This window comes from Macrotis lagotis, chromosome 1, assembly GCF_037893015.1.
Source record: "Macrotis lagotis isolate mMagLag1 chromosome 1, bilby.v1.9.chrom.fasta, whole genome shotgun sequence".
NCBI classification, from domain to species: domain Eukaryota; kingdom Metazoa; phylum Chordata; class Mammalia; order Peramelemorphia; family Peramelidae; genus Macrotis; species Macrotis lagotis.
In genome coordinates, this window is record NC_133658.1 from 687675639 (window position 1) to 687699210 (window position 23572).

The window sequence follows — 23572 nt, forward strand, 5'->3', positions numbered from 1 at the left end:
CTTACTTCATTTTATTCTGCTACTATTCTACATAATAATAATAATAACAACTTATTATTATTATCATTCAGAAATCTAAGCAATAAAGAATACTGATGTTGTCTACTGATTTTCCTAGTAGTAACAGTAGAAACATATCATATACAGAATGCTAGTTAGCTAACTTGATAATGGAACAACAGAAAGAACATTAGATTCAGAGCAAGAGAATTCCTGATTCAGATTCTAGATCTGTTTCTTGGTGTTTGGGGATAATCCATTTACCTTTCTTTCCTCAACTTCAAAATGAGGGGTTTCCTCTAGCTGCCTTTCCAGCTCTAAATCTACCATCCTAAGATCACTGATTTACATATGAAGGATAAAAATCTCCAAAAACAGTTTCTTAAAATAGCACCATCTGGTGGCTTCTTGATATAATTTTAACTTTGAGAGTTGAAAGATTCCAGGATCTTTAATTCATTTTGACATTCTTCATCTAGTGAAACTTGAGACTAGTTAAGTTTGTTGCAGAAAAAAAGTACATAAAAATAAGATTTTATTTTTGAAATTTTAGCAGTTGATCTTGAAACCCTCCAGTGACTGATTTTCATCAAATGAGCTATCACATGACATCCCTTTTCTATAAATTGTTGCCTCATGGTGACAATTGTCTTGGAACTGTCCTGGAGGAGTCAAACAATGTATTTTCTCTATTGCAAAGACATGAACTGAGGATTGTGTAATTTTGGGCAGGAATTGTACAGAGTCATGGTTCCTTGGAATAACAGGCTTCATTTGTTATTCCCTCTCTGAAACTGCTTTCAAATCTATCCCCTTTTTTTCACTTATAAACCAAGAAATCTACCCATTTGTTTACATATGATGATACCTTGTAATAAAATTTTTTCAGCTTGACAAATTCATTATCATTTGGTTGTTTTCTTCAGAATTGGGATGAAGTAGAGTAGACTCTCAAACCAGAAGCCTGAATTTTAAGTCTTATGTGGCCTTGATCCAATTAAGGAATTTGGGGATAGAATTAAGAATGTATTGTAGTGGGGTGGCTAGGTGGCGCAGTGGATAAAGCACTGGCCTTGGAGTCAGGAGTACCTGGGTTCAAATCTGGTCTCAGACACTTAATAATTACCTAGCTGTGTGGCCTTGGGCAAGCCACTTAACCCCATTTGCTTTGCAAAATCCTAAAAAAAAAAAAAAGAATGTATTGTAGTTTCTCCTTGATTACCTGAAAAGAATTCAAATTAAATCAGCTCAAATTAGAAGGAAATGCTGGATAATTAGAAGTAAAAGATATGACTAACTACAAACTATGTTTTTTTTTAATACCAGAACTTAGGCATAAATATTAGTATTTACCCCTTAAAATAGCCTTTTAAGGAAAGTATATAGCTACTTCAAGATTCTACCAATTTAAAAATATTTTTAGAAGTCCTTTGGAAGTACCTGAGAGTCTATAGGCTCTTCTGAATCTCCTTAATGGTACCATTTTGGAGATAGAATTTCATTTCTGGAAAGAGCCAAAAATCATTTAAACTGATAGTCTTATACCCTAGATGATCTAGGTGGGTAAGGCCATTTTTAGTCAAAAAGCAGCTCTAAGAAAATGCATTTTGTGTGGTTCATAAATTGACTCTGAAGGTGATTCTTGCAGTGTTCCAAAAGGGTTTTGAGCAATAGTAGCCCTGTTAGAATATGTCAGCCCCCACAAGGTGACTTGTCGAAAGGACAACTCTTATTTCTGAGAATAGATTCTAGTATGTTTGTTTTTTCACTGCCTTTTTGCCACATCATTTATATAGCAATGTTGTTTTCCTAGTCATGGTCAATTTTCTTCAGCAGATTTGTGACAGAAGTATCAGATTCCAACAAGACATCTTTGAGGAAACTGGATTCAGCCCCAAAATTCAAGTAAACAGCATTCACAAGTTGAAATTCCTGCCTTTGGGAATCTTCAATTTGAGCATTAGAAATTAGGAAGGAAACATCAAAAGCATGGATTTGTAAGAGAAAGCATTGTTCAATATTGATAAAAATTAAATGTTGAGTTGGATTATATTGGTCATCCACATTAGTCATCTACCAAGATTATTCCCTGTAATATATGACTTACTTTTTCAGAGACATTGGATCCTGATGAACAGCTGGAAACCCTTCATGAAGCGTTGAAACTACTGCCGCCTGCGCACTGTGAAACGCTTCGGTATCTCATGGCACATTTAAAGAGGTAAGTGATTTATCTTCCATTTTGAGCTTGACTTGTTGCCAGACAATAAAAATAAATAAATAGCATAGCCTCACTCGCAAGGTGGTATTCGGGAATTCATTCCATCATCCAACATAGAAATCTCGACAGGACCTTTATTGTCTTAATAATCCTAAGAGGGAAGTTTCATAGAAATGAGGGAATAGATTTTCAATACATGATAAGAGAATTGTCAGTTCCTTGTAAGAAGGAAATGTGCCATTTTTGCATTTGTGCCCCCTCATTCCTAGCAAGAATCTGTCATATAACATAGTAGGGCAAACAAATGTTTGATAGCTTGATTGCTAAAACTATGGACTCGCATAGGATGGGTAACAGAGGGGATAGATGTGATCCTTTCATAGCTGTGTTGCTTATCCTAATTCTAGGGAGGGGGCGTAATTTGTTTTATTTGTTGATGTAGGAAAATGAATTGGTGGTCCTGGCTCCTGCATATATTTGTGTCTTTATTAGATAGAAAACAAAGTTTCTGTATTAAAATGCCACATTTAAAACAAATCCAGTATGTATAAAAATTCATATCGACAAAACCTATATTGCAAAATGATTATGTACCTGTCTAAAGGGTTAATCATATTGTTCATAATACATCACAGCCCCTTATAGCCCTTAAAATATGAATCAATTTATAACAGGTGAATTTACAAAGACCTCTGTTTTACTTTTTAAAGCATCACACTTGTATAGAATAATTATCCTCACCTACAAACAGGTTCTTTGTTAGATGAGACTTGTGAGGGTCAATCCATGAAACATTTCAAATTCTGAACCATCTAGCAATGAGAGTACCTATGTCCTAGGACAGCTCTTCCTCAGATCAAAGTAGAAGGTAGTTGAAGTACAAGTCTGTCTGACCTTTATATTGTGAATTAGGCAAGCAGTTTTCAGAGAAATCCATGACACGAGAAATTACAATAGGACACATGGAAATGAATGTTGCAAGAACTGGGAAAGAATCGCTGAAAGAGCATCAACAACATTCTGCACAACCAAAGAGAATGCAGACTTGATTAGGGCAGAAACTAGTTTGACAAAGCAGTATCTATTTGTGGTGACTGTGCCAGAAATATTCATGTTCTGCCAAATACACAAAGTCTTCTCAACAGAGAGTACAAAGAATGGAACTTCACAGATTCTAGCCTGGAAAAGTCGAAGCAACAAACCACTGCTGAGATTTGAGAGGCTGACTTTTTTTATTCTTCCTGCTTAAATGTTAAAATATCTGCTCAGGTTTTCAATTTTTTGAATGAGTGTTGATGGTACTGGTGCTAGAGTCAGATGACTTAGTGTGAAAAGGTTAGAGTTGGAAGGGTAGGAGAAGGGTAAGGTGAATACACTTTTTATTGCTGTTTTATATTCTAAAACAATGGGAATAGCTGTATGTAGTTTCTCAGCCACTACTTTCTCTCCAAGCTGAGAGACTTTTCAGATGGAATTTTAGTGGTTTGAAAATCACATAACCAGTCAAAAAGAAAAATAGAAAAGCAGCAAAGTTAGAATAAAAACAAATTTGACAAATGCCTTCTAGGTGCAGAGCATTGTGCCAGACAGATGGTATCGACCACTTTGTAAATTTAAAAAAGAATCTTCCAGGAATAAGAGATTAAATTGCCCTGAAGCAAAAACAGTTAAATATTTTCATAACTTATGAGCTTCCCAAAAATGAATACTTAGTACTTTTTACAGAAGACCAAATGTTTCTTCTACTTTATTTTAGTCTTTACATAATGTGTGTAATCTCAGATACAAGTCAAAGTTTACTTCCTGCTTTCATGTTACTCCAATGGCCAGTCCTCTTCCTTAAAAAAAAGTAAAATTAAAAAAGTTTATGTTTCTCGCTGAGTCTCTTAGTTATGATCTGTTTGAAATGAAGGACTGTAGTATAGGCAGTAAATTTATCTACTTTGGTGATGGAAAATGCAAAAAGTACTAAATGAAGTCAGAGGGCCTGCATTCAAATCCCAACTCTAAAGTTTTTCTGTGTGTCTGCTTACTACCTTGGCTAAGTCATTTAATTACCCTGGCTCTCAAATTTGTCATCTGTAAAATAATGAGGGTGAGCCAGACGACCTTTGTGATCCTTTCCAATCCTAGATCTGTGATGTTATGCCAAGGGAAAGTGAAATTACTCATTCATTTTGGCTCATTACAAAATTCACCTTCAAAAACAATTCAGTCTCCAGAGTCTTCCAGCTTTAGGACTGAGAATAATGCAATATTCCATACTGAAAATGCCCTTTCAAAATGAAGTTCATGGGCTCCTTTCCATCATTTCCATCTTTTGGGTTCCTGTAACATTAAAGCATAGGAAAATGAAGACAGTTACATGATTCTAGGCAAGTCACTTAAGTTCTATGAATTTCCTCATCCAGATGATGTGGGTAACCACCTACCTAATAGACATTATTATTATTATTGTTATTATTATTGTTGTTGTTGTTATTGTTATTATTATTATTAATTTCCTTAGGAAAAATAAAGAGAGGGTGGAACCCACTTAATCCAACACCTTAGTTCAGACTTGAGTGAATTGTGTGAACTTTCCATGTCAATCATTAAATAAATTGACTTCAAGAGAAATGAATATGTTGAGAGTTGTATTCCAGTTCCTAGCACAGAACATATCTAATAAATACTCGTGGAACTGATTTGAATTAAATTGGCAGGGCACGGCATTTAGCATACTCAATTAGGAGCAAGCATAAAATTTAAATTTTATATTTTTGTCCATTCTGACTGTTGGATCTGAGGAAACAATGTTGCTCATTAATGAAAGCATTTTTCTGTGTGTGTGTGTGTGTGTGTGTGTGTGTGTGTGTGTGTGTGTGTGTATTTAGGGTAACTCTTCATGAAAAGGAGAACCTCATGAATGCTGAGAATCTTGGGATTGTCTTTGGACCCACCCTCATGAGATCCCCAGAATTAGATGCAATGGCGGCCCTGAATGATATACGGTATCAGAGACTGGTGGTGGAGATGCTTATCAAAAATGAAGACATTTTATTTTGAATTTTCCCTTTTGCATAAAGAGAAGAAAGCTATGTTCGACAGATGAAGGAATGTTTTATAGTAATTTAATTGGCTATTCTAGCTGAATTATTTCTTGATTAGAGCTTTGGGTATGCACCGGATAAAAATGAAGGAATTTTATGTTATTTGTGTAGTGCCACTCAGCTGTCCTCATCCAACAATTAATGCCTAAGCTCCAGTACTAGTAATCCTGGGTGTTTATCATGTTAAAGGAAACTCAAGCTATTGCATGATTGGCTCCCCTTTGGGCTAGAGATCTCTTTACTAAAGAAACAACAAAATAATGCAGCTTCTTCATCCTGGATAGTCTGTGGTTGTAATTCAGCATGTTTCTCAACGTAAACCTATTGTAATTTTGCTTTTATGTTCTAGGTCATTAGTTTCTGATACTTACAAAAAAAAATGTGTGAAACAGTACTTTGGGCTCACGCATTGCCATTCTCTATTATCATTTGCCAACTTTTATTGGGTGGTTTATTTCTGGTTTCTCTCAGCTCTTCTATCATGTAGTACTTTGTTTCTACAAGAACAAAATGTGTTTTCTGATTGTTTCTTTAAGCAGTTATTCATGCCAATAAAATGTACAACACCGAGCATTTTCTTTTATATTATTATTATTATTATTATTGGTTTTCTGTTGTAATTTTGTATTTTTATCTGGCATGCTTATATTAATTTATTAAATTTTGCTTTTAGAAATCCAAAAAATATTGACAGCTTTATTTTTTTAATTAATGAGAGCATTCAGAAATGTTATTTCTCAACTTACTCATTCATCATAAAATATTGCATCTCATCTTTTCTAGAAGTTCTTATAGAAAGTGGAATCCAAAAGGAAAATTAAGTGAAAAATATGAATCATTTTTATTGATAACTTAGTATTTTGTACTGTTTTATGTAGTTATTATCATTAAAAACCTTACCAAGAATATTTTTTAAACCACTTACTTCTTATTTAATTGATTCAGAAAAGTACAAGGGAGAAAGCTCCCTCTACAAGTGCAAAAATTGCTCAACAACTTATAACCTTAGAGGCTGCTGGGGCACCAAGAAGTTTGCCCAATGTCATATAACCAGTCCCTCTAAGACAGCACTAAATGTAGCTCTTCCTGAAATTTGGAAAAATTACTGTTGATACTACAAAACAGAATACAAAGTAGCAAAATAACTTTTTTGACCATTAGAGGAAAAAGTAGAGAAGATTGATGCATATTATCAAGATTGAATTTTTGGTATTTATAATATCACTTAAATTGACATTCTGAAACTTCAAGAATACCTCAGCAAAAGACACCAAATTTTAATTTTATGAAACTAAGATTGAAGGTGGTACAGTGGATAAAATTCAGTCAGAGTTGGAAAAACCTGAGATCAAATATAGTCTCAGTCACTTATTGGGTGTATGACCCTAGGCAAGTCATTTAACCTCTGATTGCCTCAGTTTCCTCATCTGTATGTAAAAGGAGGCTTATAATAGCACTTAGTTCCCAGGGTCATTGTAAGGATCAAACAAGATAATATTTGGGGGCTTTTAAGTGCTTAGCACAAATGTCTTAGTAGAGTTACATAATAAAATACTATAATACTTCATAATTACATAATAAATTTATATATTACATAATAAATACTATGTAATTTTTAAAGAATAGAGGAGCTGAAACTTGTTAATGTTTGATTTAGAAAATATATATCACAAGCAAGGAATTTGATGGAGAAGTGTGGTATAAAGGGGGCAGCTAGGTGCCTCAGTGGGTAGAGTACCAGCCTTGGAGTCAGAAGGATCTGAATTCAAATCTGACCGGATCTGAATTCAAATTTGACCTCAGACACTTGATACTTATTGGGCAAGTCACTTAACTCCATTGCCCTACCTCCCACAAAAAGAGAGAGAAGGAGTATAAAAGATATCACCAGAGAAATATATGACCAAAAAATAATTGTGCCAGTCACATACTGAAGTCAAAGGAACACCAGCGGACAGACCATGGTAGTTCATTGGTATTCATGTAACTGCAACATCAGGTGAATCTGAGGATTGCCCCCATTGGGTAAAGAGGACTTCCCCTGAAAAATTCATGGGAGAATATGGATGAGAGTTGTACAGAATAAGCAGGCATGGATGGGGGATATTCTACATCAATAAAGAAAATTTCCACCTGAGTGACATCACAGGGCCACTGAAAAATGAGACACTACCCAGGTGATTGAACAACCACATTATGTTGTTTCACGTGTCCAAGATCTTTAGTTGTCATTTGTCACAAGGTTGTCATTTGCCCAAAGTCACATACTAAGGTAGGAGCATAGAGGATGTTAAAAATCATTTTTATGTGATGCAGGAAAGAATTTTTCCCAAATTTAAATCCACTTAAGATGTTCTCTCCACATTTGTTGTTCAGTCATTTCAAGCAAGTTCAACTCTTCATGATTCTATTTGTGGTTTTCTTAGAAAAGATACTAGAATGATTTGCCATTTCCTTCTCCAGTTCATTTTATAGATGAAGAAATTGAGACAAGCAAGGTTAAGTGACTTGCCCAGGATCACACAACCAGCAAGTGTCTGAGGTTAGACTTGAACCCAGGTCTTCCTGACTCCTGACCTGTCACCCTGTCCACTGAGCTACTGAGATGCCCCATTCTTTCCATGGGAAGTGATCGGAATCTTCCAATTAAGAAAGAACTGCATGCAGTAATGCTTGTCATTTTGAGAGAAATCCAACCAAATGGATCTTTTCCTGGGTTCCATCAAGCTGAACTGTTATGTCTGTCTTGATTAAACCCATTTTGTATAAAGCCTTTTTTGTAATCATGTAAATGCACTTGAGGAAATTTTAGTAATCCCATGTTTATTGAGCAAAAAGAAATAGTCTAAATCTTGAGTGGATAAGTAGGAATCACTCAGTTCTGCCATCAAAATATAGCTCCATTTATAAGGACAGATATGAAAAAGGATTTCATATCTACAGAGGAGACATCTGACAGCTGGGCCAAGGACTATTAAAATGTTAGACCTATGATGATAAGGCAAGGAAGCAGATGTTAGGTATAACCAACACCTCCACAAACCAGGGTCTCTTCAGAGTAAAGTGTTTTCTTTTCATCCCTTTCTGTGTAAAGAAATAAACTTGGTAACTTTTAAAACAGATAGCTGTGTGGTCCCTGCCTTTAGACTACGCAATAAGAAAAGTCTCATATTCTGCTAATCCTGCTGGAAACAAAGGCCTCTTGCAATGCCCCAAGGATACTGCTGCCTACAGATTTTGTGCCACAGGCTCATACACTGTCATCAGCAAAAACCCGGAAAGATGTGGGCAGCTATAAAAGGAGTTGAAGTGCATGGTAATCTTGTTTTTTTTTTGAGGGATTCACAATAACACATGCATACAAGGAGAAAAGAAATTTAAAACAACCTACTCATGATCATAGAAAGCCCACAGGTTTGGCAGCACCGATGCTGAGTCTCCCTGAGCAGTTGTTGGGTGAATTATAAGTCTCTTTGAAAGGGACTTAACTCTCCCTTAGCTTTCTCCTACCCTAAAATTAGAACTTTCAAATCAATTCAAAAAATATTTATTAAGTACTAACTATGGAAAGTTATAATGTCTGTCTCTGGGCACATAAAGACTAAAATTAAAGTCATCCTCTAGGAATTTATATACTATTGGGGAAATGTATACATATGTGTGTAAGTATATATATATATATATATTATATATTATATACATAAACAAATTTCAGTTTGGAGAAAGCAACTGGGGGTTATAGCAACTAGGTAAAATCAACGAAGCTTTCAAAGGATTAAATGAGTAATCAAGTATCTCTTTTCTAGATGTTTCTCTACCATGAATGTGAACTAGTTTAACAGCCTGACCAGAGGAAGTAATAATCGGACACTTGAATAAATATTCTGTCTCCCATTTATAGTCATGTTTTTAAGTTCAAGTCAAGTAAAAGTCTAAGTGGTCTCAGATGGTAGTCCACAGGCAAGAGAAACAAGCCTGTGAAAGGTCTTATTTTTAACTAAATGTTTTAGTTACTCCCTTGATATCTAATTTGAGAAGAGTAGCAGATCCTTTCATTCAAAAATCAAAACTAAATACAATCTCAGAGTAAGTATGTGCTCAGGAACTCTCAATGCTTTTTTTTGTATAACTACATAAATTGATTTATAATGATGGTAAATCTAATCTTCAGTGGAATTTATTTTTTAATTGATACATGCTTTTATTTATAAGTATAATGCCCATTCCATTATATTGTTTGTTTTATTAGTTATATAAGTGATCTTCCACATTTCAGATTGTATCCTCTTGCCAGAAACCAATTCTTACCTTACTGATGAAAGAGTAGGTCATCTGAAAAAATATAGGACAGGGCTGTCAGGTAATGGTCGACTGTTTTTCTCTTTAGATCCAGATTCCCCCCTTCTCATAAGTTTTTTAGTAGCCACACTCACTAATTCATGTTCTTTCAATCCCACTGAGGTTAACTTTGCACTCAAAGGTAATATGAGTTGTTCAAACTCATTCCTGAAGAATATCTATCCTCCCTAGGTCAAACCCAACCCCAGAGCATTCTGAAACATCATTCTTTCCTTCAAATATAATTCAATATCTATACACTTATGATATCACTTGGTGACTCCCAAATTAATCTTTATTGAATTGTAAATTCTTATTAAATCAACAGGGGCAGCTAGGGGGGTACAGTGAATAGAAGAATGGAATTGGGAAGACTCATCTTTGTGAATTCAAATGTACCAACTATATGAATCTCTGCTAGCATCAGTGTTCTCATTTGTAAAATGAGTTGGAAAAGTAAAGGTTAACTATTGCAATATCTTTGTCAAGAAAATCCCAAATGGAGTCATGAAGAGTCAGATAGGACTGAAAACAACTGAACATTGAATCATCAACAAGAGAAGGCTATGCAATGAAAAACATATGATTTCACACAGACCCTGAAACTTATATAATTGGGAACTTCAATGTAGTTTAACCATCTATGTGGCTTTATGCAATTGGGCTCCTGCCAATTAGCCAATTGCAAAGAATAATGCAGCTCTTCTTTGCCACAGATCTCTCTCATGCATGGAGGTGATTGACTCCTATGCAATGCGATAAGTCACTTTGCCAATTAGCATCTAAATTATCCCATGTTAAGGATATCTTCATATTAAAACCAAACAGTTTCCAATTATCCAGCTAATATGATTTTTGTTGGAACTAGAGAACTCCACATAGACTAAAATTCAGAAAATAAAAAAAAATTGCTAGAGCTGTAAAGAATCTGAGAAAGATCATCTATCCTAATGCCTACATTTTAGAGGTGAGGAAACTGAGATCTATAGTAGAAAGGATAAGTGATTTGCCCAAGATCATGTCACTAAGCCTGGCTAATATATGCAACAGACAAAATGAATTAGCAAATTCATTAATTTGAATTCTGCCCTAATAACTTGCATTTGTTTATTTTAATTTTAAGCTTCTGCCTCCATTTATATCATTACTACCATCAGGAAATGCCAAAGAACCTGAATTTTTAAAGTGCATTTATATTTTACAGATTATACATTTCATAGCAGGGATGTACACTTGGTCATGACTTTCAGATCCCATAGCCTGAAAGGAAGAACTAGTGTCTGTCCTAAACTGCCAAACTATTATCCTTCACAGAAGACTGTAAGGAAAACCTTGATTTATGCAGTTTGTTAATTTCTGCTAGGGAGATTAACCTTTTGTTCAATCTTTGAGCTTTTGTATGTTTTTCGTATTATAAACTTTTTCTTTTATTAGTTATTCAACTGAAGAGAGTAAAGCAAGGTCAGGAGGAGTCAGGTCCGTAGTGCTGACCTAGTTTTTCAAGCTCTGGTGAACACTTGGAAATGTTTTTATAATACTGCTGCAATTATATTGTCGCAGGAAATAGCAGCATGTGAAGCTAGCAATCTTGAGGTTGTTTATTCTTGACCATCGCTGTTACAGCTTAGCTACCAGCCCAAATGTGGTACTCCTGTAAGTCATGGAAAAGTCATGGAACTGATGTGTTATTGATTGAAGTGACTCAGAGAGGGGGGGGGGGAGAAGGACAAATGGAACCTTTGGGAGATAAAATGACAAATCTAGGAACAAGCTTCAAAGACAAAAAATCTGATGGTTATTCCAGTTGCATTAGACCAGCTTCTGGCTGCTGCTCCTCAGAAGGCTGCCTTTTGCCTCCCAGTGCAAGTTAGGAAATGATTCCCAAGACAGTAATCTTCCCTTGAGGCACTTTCTACTTTGAGGAGTAGAGAAGATAATGAGTCATCAGTTTTTCAGGAATTGGTTTCTTATCATGCCTGCCAAGATCCTGTGGATAGCAGAGAGGCTGGCCACAGAGATATTCATCTTCCAACTAGGCTTTTGTAGGGAGAAGAGGCTGGACTAGTTATAGTTATTGAAGAACCCCAAGTGATGGCCATCCACTCTGTTGGTGAGCTGTTTCTCTAGCCTTGTTCAAGCCAATGAGCCTGATTCTGCTCCCCTAATTTCTGATTCAATTCCCTGATTGCTGCACCAACTTCTCCCACATCCTTCCAACCCTTTATTGGTGACCCATCCCTACTATTGCTTTAATTCCAATGACTTTTCCTCTCCCAAGTCCAAATGAGTCTCTTTAGAAAGTGAGGAGGGGAGCAATCAAATTCTATAAAAATTGGGTAAACCTCATGCTAAGGGGTCACTAAGTCCAGGAATACCAAAAGTAGGAAAGAGCCTTCAAAGTGGAGGGAAATCATTTTAGGATCCATAAAGACAAGTGCTGTATTGCTATGAATATAGATGTCTCCTATATATAGAACAGATCCCTAAAATACGTTGTCTTTAGAAAGGAGAAATGCATAGGCAAATATTAGCAATAATATCACAAAATGATGGTATTACATGTGTTTCCTAGGGATTATTTATATTTTCTTCCATTTAAATGAGTCATTTTATTCATTTTTATTATCAGGTATTTCTTCATCTTTGCTTCATTGTACTCAGTACTTTTTGCATGAATATAGACCACACTCAGGTTTGATACAAGCAAATTTGGGGGGGAGAGGGAAGTCAAATCAAGAAATGATTAAATATTTACTATGTGCCAGATGGGATAAGATACAAAAAAAGGCCCTCAAAGGTCTCATATCCTAATGGCAGGGCAACGGCACACACACACACAAGGTAACTTCCATGTAAAATTCTCAAAGGAGGGGGGGACTTGGGGGAAAAAAAAGAACCTGGAAAAACATTCTGAAGAAGGTAAGATTTAAACTGATCTTAAAGGAGTCAGAGTGAGAAGAGAGGGAATTCCCACATATGAAGAACAACCAGTTAAAAATATCACAAAATCCAAAGGTGAAGAGTCTAATATGAGGAACAGAAAAATAGACCAGTATGATTGGATCATGGTCAAGAATAAACAACCAGGTAGCTGGCACAGTGGATGGAGCACAGCACTTGGAGTCAAAAAAGACTGAGTTCAAATTTGACTTCACATGCTTGCTGGCTGTATGACCCTGGGCAAGTCACTTAATCCTATTTGCTTCAGTTTTCTCATCTGTAAAATGAGCTGAAGAGGGAATAGGAAATCACTCTAGTTTCTCTTCCATGAAAACCCCAAATAGGGTCATAAAGAGTTGGATTTGACTGAAATGATTGAACAACAACAAAACTGGATCATAAAATGCATGGGAGCTAATTAAAGTGTGGGAAACCCAGAAATGGAGGAAGAGGCCAGGTTGTGAAGGACTTTAAAAGCCAAAGAATGGATTTTATAGTTGATGCTGGCATTAATAGAAGGATACTGTAGTTTATTGAGGGCAGCCAGGTAGAGAAGCAGATAGAGTGCTAGGATTGGAATCAGAATGAATTTAAGTCCAGTCTCAGAAATTTATTAACTTTGTAACCCAGGGCTGGAAAAGGAAATGGCAAACCACTCTAGTATCTTTGCCAAGAAAACCCCAAATGGGGTCACAAAGAGTCAAGTACAACTGAAAAAACAACTGAACAACAACAGAATTTAATGTGTTGAAAGTAAGGATGGGAGATGGTGACAAGGTCAGGCCTCTCTACTTGGTTATACAGTTGATTGATGGAAGAGTTAAGATTCAAATCCATAATATTATCAAATTAAAAACTGGAAAGATTCCTCAAGATTGCACTAGCACAAATTGGCCTAGATGATTGACTCTAAGGAAAGTTGAGAAGAAGGGGGGGATTTTGGAGGAAAGATAATGGGTTCTATTTTAGACATATAGAATTTAAAATGCCAAAAGATTCCCAATTCAAGATATTCAAAAGATAGTTGGTGATATAGAATTGGAACTCAAGAGAGAAATTAAGTCAGATATAGAGATATGGGAATCATCTGAATAAAGATATAATAGAACTCATGAAAACGGGTGGGATCACTAAGAAAAGAAGGTTCCAAAAGAGAACTATTATGAGGGACACCCTAAGTTTGTGGACTTGAGCTAGAAAAAGACTGCACCAAGGAACCTGAGGAGTGGTCCTCGTGGTACGAAGTGAACCAGGAAAGAGCATAAAAAATCATAAAAACCTAGAAAGGAAATGGTTTCCAGGGACAGAGAGTGCAATCTATATTCAGACAAGTATGGGAGTATTTCACACATTGGCCAGTAAGTTTTGTTGTTATTTGGTTGTTTCAGTAGTGTCCAATTCTTTGTGATCCCATTTGGGGTTTTTTTTGGCAGAGATACCCACTGGAATGGTTTGCCAATTCCTTCTCCAGATCATTTTACAGATGAGGAAACTGAGGCAAGCAGGATGAAGTGACTTGCCTAGGGTTGCACAGTTAGTGTGTGAGGCTGGGTTGAATTTGGGGCTTCCTGACTCTAGGTCTGGCACTCTATTTACTGTCTACCTAGTCATCCTAGGTAGACATCCTCTATCTACCCAGCTACCCTAGCTAATAAATTTATTGTACACATTCTCCTCTCTCATTCCATCCTCAAGTTGATATAGCCTAAAAATATAAATCAAGAATGTTTTCAATAAATTTCTCAATAGAAAATCTCTAAAGAGTTATTAAAGGAAGTAACTTGAGGAAGAAAAAAAGAGATAGAGCATCCACATCCCTGTGAAGCCAAAGTGAGTAAATGCTGCCCTTCACACACACACACACACACACACACACACACACACACACACACACACACACACTCACGTCCTTTATTAGAGGACAATATTGTTCTGAAAGGGTCACATTTCTGATCTAGTATAACATTTCTTATATTCTTAATTCATGAGTTCCTACTGTGACCCCCTAAGAGAATCTGGAAAAGATTGTTATTCTATTCTTTCCAGTGGAATGCTGTTTCTTTTGCCCAGCTAATTGAAACACTTCCATAATTCTCTTCCTGCTGGTAACTGCATTGTGATGTTGAAAGACCAAAGAATTTATTTTTTTTCTTATAACTGCAAGGGACCCTGTGTTAAATACCCAAAACATAGGATCATAGGATTGGAGATTCAGAACTAAGCTACCATTGAGACTACACAGAACATATTGTCCATAGCTCTCTTTTCATAGCTCAGAAACTAATGTCCAGAAAAGTGACTTCTCTGAGGTCAGAAAGCTAATTAGTGACAAACCTGGAGCTAAAATTATAGGATTAACATTTACAGTAGGAAGTAAGCACTTCCTTCACTATTAGTCTATGAAAACAATATGACTTTGCCTTGGAGCTGCTAGTAGAGAAGAGGGGTCCATATCATCCCTTCACTTTGCTCATGTTTCTCCATCAACCCTGCAATACCCCTTTTCTGGAACAGCACAGGCATGCTATCATCTTCTTCCAAGGCTCATTTCCCCACTGTTTCCTCCACCTTTTCTCTGACACCAAGCCAGAAAACAAATGTATTAGAGTCAAGCTACCTGTAATACTTCGGAGTGCCACCTGAACCAGATTAATGATGTACTAGTTAATATAAGAAATAAAAATATAATTGAATATAGATAAATATTATTACTTGGTCAATATGTGAGAATTCTTTTGTAAGCTTTAGTGGATTCCATTTTTATTTGAATTTGCCACCACTGCTCTTGAGGAGGGCCACCACTGGTTGAATGGTCCTCTAAGTCACAATCCTTCATGCCTTCCTGCCAATTACATTTTCCTCAGGTGAAATAAATTCTAGCTATGTTTCCAGGCTAAGATGTGTGGTGCATAAATTATCTCCAACTTAGCAATACTTGAGTAGAGAGATGGATTTGGAGTCAGGAAGACTCAGGTTGGGGTGGCTAGGTGGCACAGTGGATAGAGCACTAGTCCTGGAATCAGGAGTACCTGAGGTCAAATCCAGCCTCAGATAATAATTACCTTACCTAGCTGTGTTGTCTTGGGCAACTTAACCTCATTTGCCTAGCAAAAAAAAAGAAAAAAAAAGAAGAGGAAGACTCAGGTTCATATTCCATCTCAATGGCAATAGAATCCCAAGTGAATCAAACCCTAGAGAACAAAGCATCTTTAACAATATAAATTGCAAAAGAGGGACACATCTTCATTGCTAGAAGTTTCCTCCTTAAATTAAATTAAATTAAATTAAATTAAATTACAAGTCTGGGCCAAAAAAAGAAACCCAATGGGAAACATTTATTGAACACCTTCTATATGTTGAGTGATGGAAATACAAAGAAAAAATAACAATCTTTACCAGCTACTTTTCCTTAGAGCTCTAAATCATAGATATTAGCTATCAGAGGGAAGATTTGAACTAGGATCTCTAAATCCAGAACCAGTTCTTTCCACTGAGTTACAAAGCTATAGCTTATCATGAAAGCCATAGGGAGCTGCAGAAATTTCTTGAGCAAGGGAATGACACAATTGATTGGTAACTGAAGAATAAATTGGAGAAGGGAGAGGGTATTGTAATTGGGAGGCCATGATGACAGCCATGTGAATAGAAAAAAGGAGAGAAATGCAAGGGATGTTCTAGGGGCAGAATCAATAAAAACTGTCAATTTATTCAACTTGGAGATGAATGAGAGGAACATGTGAAAGGTGATTTCTAGGTCATTTTGTAGATATGAGGGAGTTGGTTTATACAGACCTACTCAGAGAAAAGGTCTTGAAAGATGTTAAACTGATTGTAAAATGTGGCAAATTGAGCTCCTTATCAAGTATTAATTAGTTTTTTGAGTGTATGAGAAAGTGAGCAATATAGAACAAAGAAAGATAAAGCACACTCTAGTGACCTATAAAGTCAATTCACTTGAGTCAAGGAAATGGCCTCAAAGAGGAACTCACTTCCTGATGATCTTTAGAAGACACATGGCATTGGGGAAAGGGAAGCTATAAGCTAGTTCTGGGAAAACAGATTCACAAGCAGGGGCACAGATAGATGATCAGTTATTCCAAACATATCTAATTCTCAGTAACCCCGTAGGGCTTTTCTTGGCAAAGAAACTGGATTGGTTTACCATTTCTTTTTCCAAATGAGGAAACTGAGGCAAATAGGATTAAGTAACTTGCCCAGGGCCACACAGCTATTAATTGTCCCTAAGACAGAATTCACAAAGATGAATCCAACCCTGGCACTCTATCCACTACCTCATTTAGCTGCCCTCCAAAAGAGAATCTAGGGCTCTGGGAGCAAGGCTGCTTACTTGAGGACAAGGTGTATAAGAACAGGTGGGGGGTGGAGCCAAGATGGCAACAGGAGAGGACCTTCTCTCAGTTGCTCTGGAGCAAAACTTATAAACTAAAGACTCTCCATTTTTGAGAGACAGAATCCACAGAGGGATCCAGTGAGGCAATTCTCCAACCCAAGGTAACCTGAAAAGAGCAGAAAGACTTGGCTCCATGGGATCGGAGGGGCGGCCCACCAGAGGGGTGGCCTGCCAGAGTAAAGGAACTTCAGCCTCCTGGAGGCAGCCCCAGGGCTCTGGGAGCCACGGCTCACAGCAGCAGCAGGGGCAATTTCCTGAGCTACACCCCAGGGAGCAGCAAGCACAACTTAGGGGAACATCAAGGGGGAACCTCTGCCAGAGTGAGCACGTGAAGCCCGGCCCTCAGGGCACACAGTGAGCAGCGTGACCAAGGCAGCCCAGATCCAGGAAACAGAAGCAGGCAGAGCTGGCAAGCAGGAGCCCCCCAGGCATGAGCCCATTGAGCCAAGGTGGGGGAGTGAAGAGAGAGACTACAGAGCTCTGTCCTCTGTTCCTGGAACAGGACTCTGGGGTTCTGACCACATTCAGATCCTGATCGTAGTCCAGGCCCCCCCATAGAACAGCGGAGCCCCCCCCCACCTCAGCCCCGTGGCAGAGGGGGGACACTTATGATCATTCACAGACAAGGAGGGAGGACAGAGCCTCACACACTGAGATCTTTGTGGAGGTGTCTCAAAAGCTCAGGAAGCACCCCAAAACCAGGCTCAAGCTGGAAAAATGAGTAAGCAGAGAAAAAAGAGGAACACTATTGAAAAATACTTTGCCTGTGACCCCAAGAAGGATCAAAATACTCAATCTGAAGATAAGGAGGTACAAGCTCCTGCATCTAAAGACTCCAAGAAAAACAGAAATTGGGCTCAGGCCATGACAGAGCTCAAAAAAGACTTTGAAAATCAAGTGAGGGAAATAGAGGAAAAATTGGGAAAAGAAATGAGAGAGATGCAGGAAAAACATGAAAATGAAGTCAGCAACTTAGTCAAGGAAATCCAAAAAAATGCTGAAGAAAATAGCATGCTAAAAACCAGCTTAGGTCAAATGGATAAAACAGGTCAAAAAGTTATTGAGGAGAAGAATGCTTTAAAAAGCAAAATTGGCCAGATGGAAAAAGAGATAAGAAGACTCTGAGGAGAACAAATCCTTCAGACAAAGAATAGAATTCAGGGAGATTGATGAATTTACCAGAAATCAGGACTCAATACTTCAAAACCAAAAGAATGATAAATTAGAAGAAAATGTGAAACATCTCATTGAAAAGACAACTGATATGGAAAACAGATTTAGGAAAGATAATTTAAAAATTATTGGAATACTTGAAAGTCATGACCAGGAAAAGAGCCTTGACATTTTCAAAGAGTTATTACAGGAAAATTGCCCTGATATCCTAGAAGCAGAGGGCAAAATAGAAATTGAGAGAATCCACCAATCTCCCCAAGAAAGAGATCCAAAAAAAACAACCCCTAGGAATATTATAGCCAAGTTCCAGAACTCCCAAGTCAAAGAGAAAATATTACAAGCAGCCAGAAGGACACAACTCAAATATCATGAAGTTGCAGTCAGGATCACACAAGACTTAGCAGCAACTACATTAAAAGCTCATAGGGCTTGGAATATAATATACCCAAAGGCAAAAGAGCTTAGAATGCAACTGAGAATTAACTACCCAGCAAAACTGAATGTCCTCTTCCAGGGGAAAAAATGGACTTTCAATGAACCAGGGGAATTTCAAATGTTCCTGTTGGAATGGCCAGAGCTGAACAGAAGGTTTGATCTTCAGATACAGGACTCAGGTGAATCATAGAGAGTGGAGGAGAAGGGGAAAATATGAGGGACTTAATGATGATGAACTACATGTATTCCTGTATAGAAAAATGATACTGATAATACTCATATGAACCTTCTCATTTAATAGAGCAGGTAGAAGGAGCTTTTATAGATGAAGCACAGGAGAAAACTGAATTTGAAGATACATTGTGGTATAAAAATGGAGTCAATAGATAAAAGGGAAATGTATAGGAGAAAGACAAAGGAGAGGAGGAATAGGCTAAGATATTTCATATAATAAGATTTTTCTTTATTACAATGAGCTATTGCAATGATATGGAAAGGGGGAAGGCAAGGGGGAATGAGGGAATCTTTGCCTTCACCAGAGGTGGCTAGGAGAGGAAACAGTATATATATATATATATATATATATATATATATATATATATAGATAGATAGATAGATAGATAGATAGATAGATAGATAGATATAGATATATATGTATTCAATGGGCTATAGACATCTGTAGTAAGAAGGAGAGAAGGGGGACAGGGGGAAGGAGGGGTATGTGAGTGATGGAGGAGAGGATGAACCATGGGGGGGAGTGTGGTCAGCTATAACACATTTTCTTTTTTACTTCTTCCAAGGGGCTGAGATTGGATGGCTTTTCTGGGACCATAGGCCTGGATGGATGCTGGGTAAGGGGCCTCTTGGCCCCAGGGCTGGGGATCTGTCTGCTGTGCCATTAAACTACCCTACAGCAGAGACAGAGTGAAAGGAGAGAGAAAATATAGTTCATGGTAGTAGAGAAGTATGAATGGAAGGAGTTGCGATCAGCAATGGCAACAGTGGAAAAATATGGAAATAACTTTTGTGATAGACTTATCCTAAAGAATGTGATCTACCCGCAACAGAGCTGGTGGTGTTGGAACACAGATTAAAACACATTTTTTATTATTATTATTTTCTGGGGGGTGTTGCAGGGCAAATGGGACTGGGTGGCCTGCCTGGAGCTGCACAGCTGGGTGATTGTTGGATTTCTGAGGCTGGATTTGGACCTGGGTGCTCCTGGCTCAAGGGACAGTGATCTCTCTGCCACCCAGCTGCCCCTACTATTATTATTACTATTTTATTTTATTTTGGGCCTTTCTTTTTTTGGTTTTTGTAGGGTAATGTGGTTGGGGTGGCTTGCATGGGGTCACATAGCTGGGTGATTGTGGGGTGTCTGGGGCCAGATTTGGGCTCAGGTACTCATGGCTCCAGGGCCGGTGCTCCATCCATTGTACCACCTGGCCATACCTACTATTATTGTTATTATTAATATTTTTTTTATTTTTATTTTTTTCTCTCCCCTTTACTTTCTCACTTTTGTGGGTCTATATTTTCTTGGGGGAGGGGGTATTATGTTTACTCTTAAATAAGAATATTTTAGTAATGTATAAGAAACATTATTTGTACAAAATAAGAAGAAAGAAAAAGAAAGAAAGAAAGAAAGAAAGAAAGAAAGAAAGAAAGAAAGAAAGAAAGAAAGAAAGAAAAAGAAAGAAAGGAAGAAAGAAAGAAAAAACAGAAGTTGGGGCTCCCCTAAGCACAGACCCCCAAGATAGGAATCTAGTTTCTCCTTATCCCTCTAAGCTCCTTCACAAGAGCTGAGCCTTTCCTCTCTGGAAAGTGGAAAATCAGTTTACTTTTCTTTGTTTTAAAAGGTTTTTCCCCTTTATAAAATAGAATTAAACAACAGCATTTGCAATGTACTTATTGGGAATACAGATGGGAGGAGGCAATTAAAAGGGAAACATCTCCAGTAAAGATAAAGAGATAGATCTTTCATGGATATTTTGGCAGAGCCTGTCTCTGATTAGGACTGTGAAACTAGCAAAAAATATCAAGAAATTTCCCGACACTTTCATGCTACTTTCCATATTAGAGAAATACCAGAAAATCCATGGGGCAATGAGTCAGTAGTGGAGTGAAGGTCACAAAGGAATGATTCAACAACCCCAATTACAACACCACCTTCCTTAATATTGCTACATAGATAAGGGAATGGAGGTTCAAAGGAGTTCAGTAATTTCTCCATTTTCCTAAGTTTATTATTAATATCAAAACAGATTTAAATCCAGATATCCTCATTTCAAGGTCAAATTGTAGTAGTCTTACTACTAAATCAGTAAAGGTTTTTCCTTCCAGGATACCCCCTTCTTTAAAAAAGTAAATTTATAATAGTAATATAAATTACAATGAACTTCTCTGTCTTTTTAAAAAAATCTAATTTTATGTGTGTGTGTATTATTTCTACAAAAAAGCAAACAAACTCCTAAGGCATGGTTTCATTTCTATCCTATATTCATTTCAAGGTCTATATCCTACATCCTATTCAAAACTTATAGCATGGTAGGGCTTTGTTCATAAGGAACATTCATAGATTTAAACCTGGATGCTATCAAGTTCAACATACTAATTTTACAGAGGAAGAAACTGAGGCACAAGTGATTTGCCTAGGTCAGTACATGTCTAAAGGGGGATTTGAACTCATCTCCTTGCCTCTAAGTCCAGTACCATATCCACTATCCCACTGATGTACAGTCAGTAAATAGTCTACTTTTGCTTAAAGACATGGAAAAGGATCTAATAATAAACCATGAGAAGCTTCTAGAACCTAAAATTTTGCCTGCTGAACAGATGAAAGAACTGAAAGACTTCTCCCCTTCTCCCCTTCTCCAAGTCACATTACTAACCAGTATTTTGCCATTGTGCTTCTTAACATTGTCATTAAATATTAATTGACATTAATATTAATTACAGCAATTAAAGTAAAACATCTGTGAAGATGGTTCCTTTTCAACCATAGCTTTTCATGGCCAGATAAAATACAGGCACCCAAGGGAGGAACCTGTAACACATCACTTAGTGAACAATAAAGAAAAAAATACAGGAGGCTTTTGAAAATCCTCAGCCTCAGCTCAGAGAGCTCTCTTGGGGGGCATTGATCCATTTTTTCTGAGTAGAAAGTTAACAGTTCCCATCACTGGGTCAGCTTTCTTTTCCCACGTGCTATTTTATGGTTTGGTGCTGAGGCTTCTAACTCCTAATCAGTCTGTAATGCAAGGCCACACTTTCCCAACCTGTGAAATCCATTCCACATCCAATACTCATCTTACATTTGCTAAAATTGGTTCACTGCCCGGTTATCACCAGACCCATACCACAAACAAGGCATGCCACTGTTTCATCTCTGAGGCCAAGTCTGTGCTAGGGGGAAAACATCATTAAGACTAATGAGAAGATAATTAGATCTCATCCACTCCCACCCAACCAGATTGCTTCTTAGAGAGGATGGTATCTGAGTATCCAGAAGTACAATCCCAACCAAAGATAAAAATCCTCTAAAGTGATAATCATGTTGTGATGGAAAGCACACTAAATAAAGAGTCAAGGGACCAAGGTTTTAGGTATTAGATTTGGACCCAAAAGGGACCTTACTGGTCATTCATCTGGCTGAATGCCTGTATTATTTGGGTGAGGAAAATAAATAACAGAGAAATAAGTGATTTTCCCCAAGGCCATACAAGTTAGGGGCAGAAATGGGCATTGAACTCAAGTCCTCCAACTCAAAAAAAAGCTAATGTATTTTCCATTGTACCCAGCTGCCAATTATAGCTATTTTGTGGAGCCATAATTTCCTCATCTGTAAAAAGAAGAGTTTGAATCATAAAATCCATAAAGTCCCTCTAATTCAAAAATTTTATTCTATTCCATATTATGTTACTGGAAGAAGGTGGTAGTTAGGAATTACCTTGCAATCTGAGACATTTGTGACAAAACCTGATGCTATTATAAAGTACAGTCCATTATTGAGAAGCAACTGAAAGGTACTCCTTTATGGGTTGTGAGCACATGCAAAGGTCTTTGTACTGATTGGGATTGCCTGTTGTTGATTAGCTGGATGAAAAAAAATCAGCTTCCCATCCTTGTGGTTTCATAAAAGTTCTCTCTAAGGTTAGCCCTACCTCCTCTTTTTTCTTCACTCTCTCTTGATCTTCAGTACCCCCATCCTTCAGGAACAGTGATAAAGAGTTAAATCAAAAACACATGACATTGGAAGATGCACTTTCATATGACCTGATTAGTCTCTAGACAAGGTTCATGAACTCCAACTCATGAAAGAATTTTCTGAGGCAGCATTCTTTGAGGAAAGGATCATCTAGAAACTTCCTACAAAACATGTTACATCATTCCTTGTGTCTCTGCTTCCAGACTTTGCCAGTCATCACAGAACTTCCTTCAACAATCAATGGTCTTCTCACCCAACCTTCTGGGGCCATATTGATAAGCATCTTGCAGAAGTTCCATTTTAAGGAAGGATGCAGGCCATTTATTCTTCATTCCTCTCTTGTCTTCTCACTTTCTAGACTTTGTCACCATCCTCCCATATGGGTCCCTTCCTGTGTTACCTGCCCCATACCAACCATTCAACTCTATTTTATGTCCTTTTCCTATTAGAATGTAAGTTTCTTGAGGGCAGGGGTCTTTATTTTTGTTTGTATTGTCTCCCCAGTGCTTATCTTAGCACTATCCCTGATCTATATTCAATTAATAAATGTTGGTTGATTTGAAGAGAAAATTCAATAAGTTACTAGGACAGCAAAGGTCTGATGAAGAATTTAATTGCTACACAACTGATTCCAAGAGATATCTAAACCATAGAGTGATACCATTGGTCTTGGGAGCTTTATAGGAAAGAGGAGTTCACTGGATTGTCAGTGGGTTGCCTCAGTAATGATCCCCCAAGTTCAGGTCGCCTTCAAG

At 37.3% G+C, this 23572-nt stretch overlaps 1 protein-coding gene across 4 annotated transcripts in view; it reads left to right on the forward strand.

The window, feature by feature from the left end:
• CHN1 (chimerin 1) overlaps window positions 1-5884 on the forward strand; it is a 279856-nt gene extending 273972 nt beyond the window's left edge. For all 4 annotated transcript variants that reach the window (XM_074215672.1, XM_074215671.1, XM_074215674.1 and 1 more), the window contains 2 exons: window positions 2116-2221; window positions 5098-5884. In XM_074215672.1, coding sequence (XP_074071773.1) covers window positions 2116-2221; window positions 5098-5269 — 278 coding nt within the window. In that variant the 3' untranslated portion in view covers window positions 5270-5884. The remainder of the gene's footprint in view (window positions 1-2115; window positions 2222-5097) is intronic.
• The last annotated feature ends 17688 nt before the right edge of the window (window positions 5885-23572 follow it).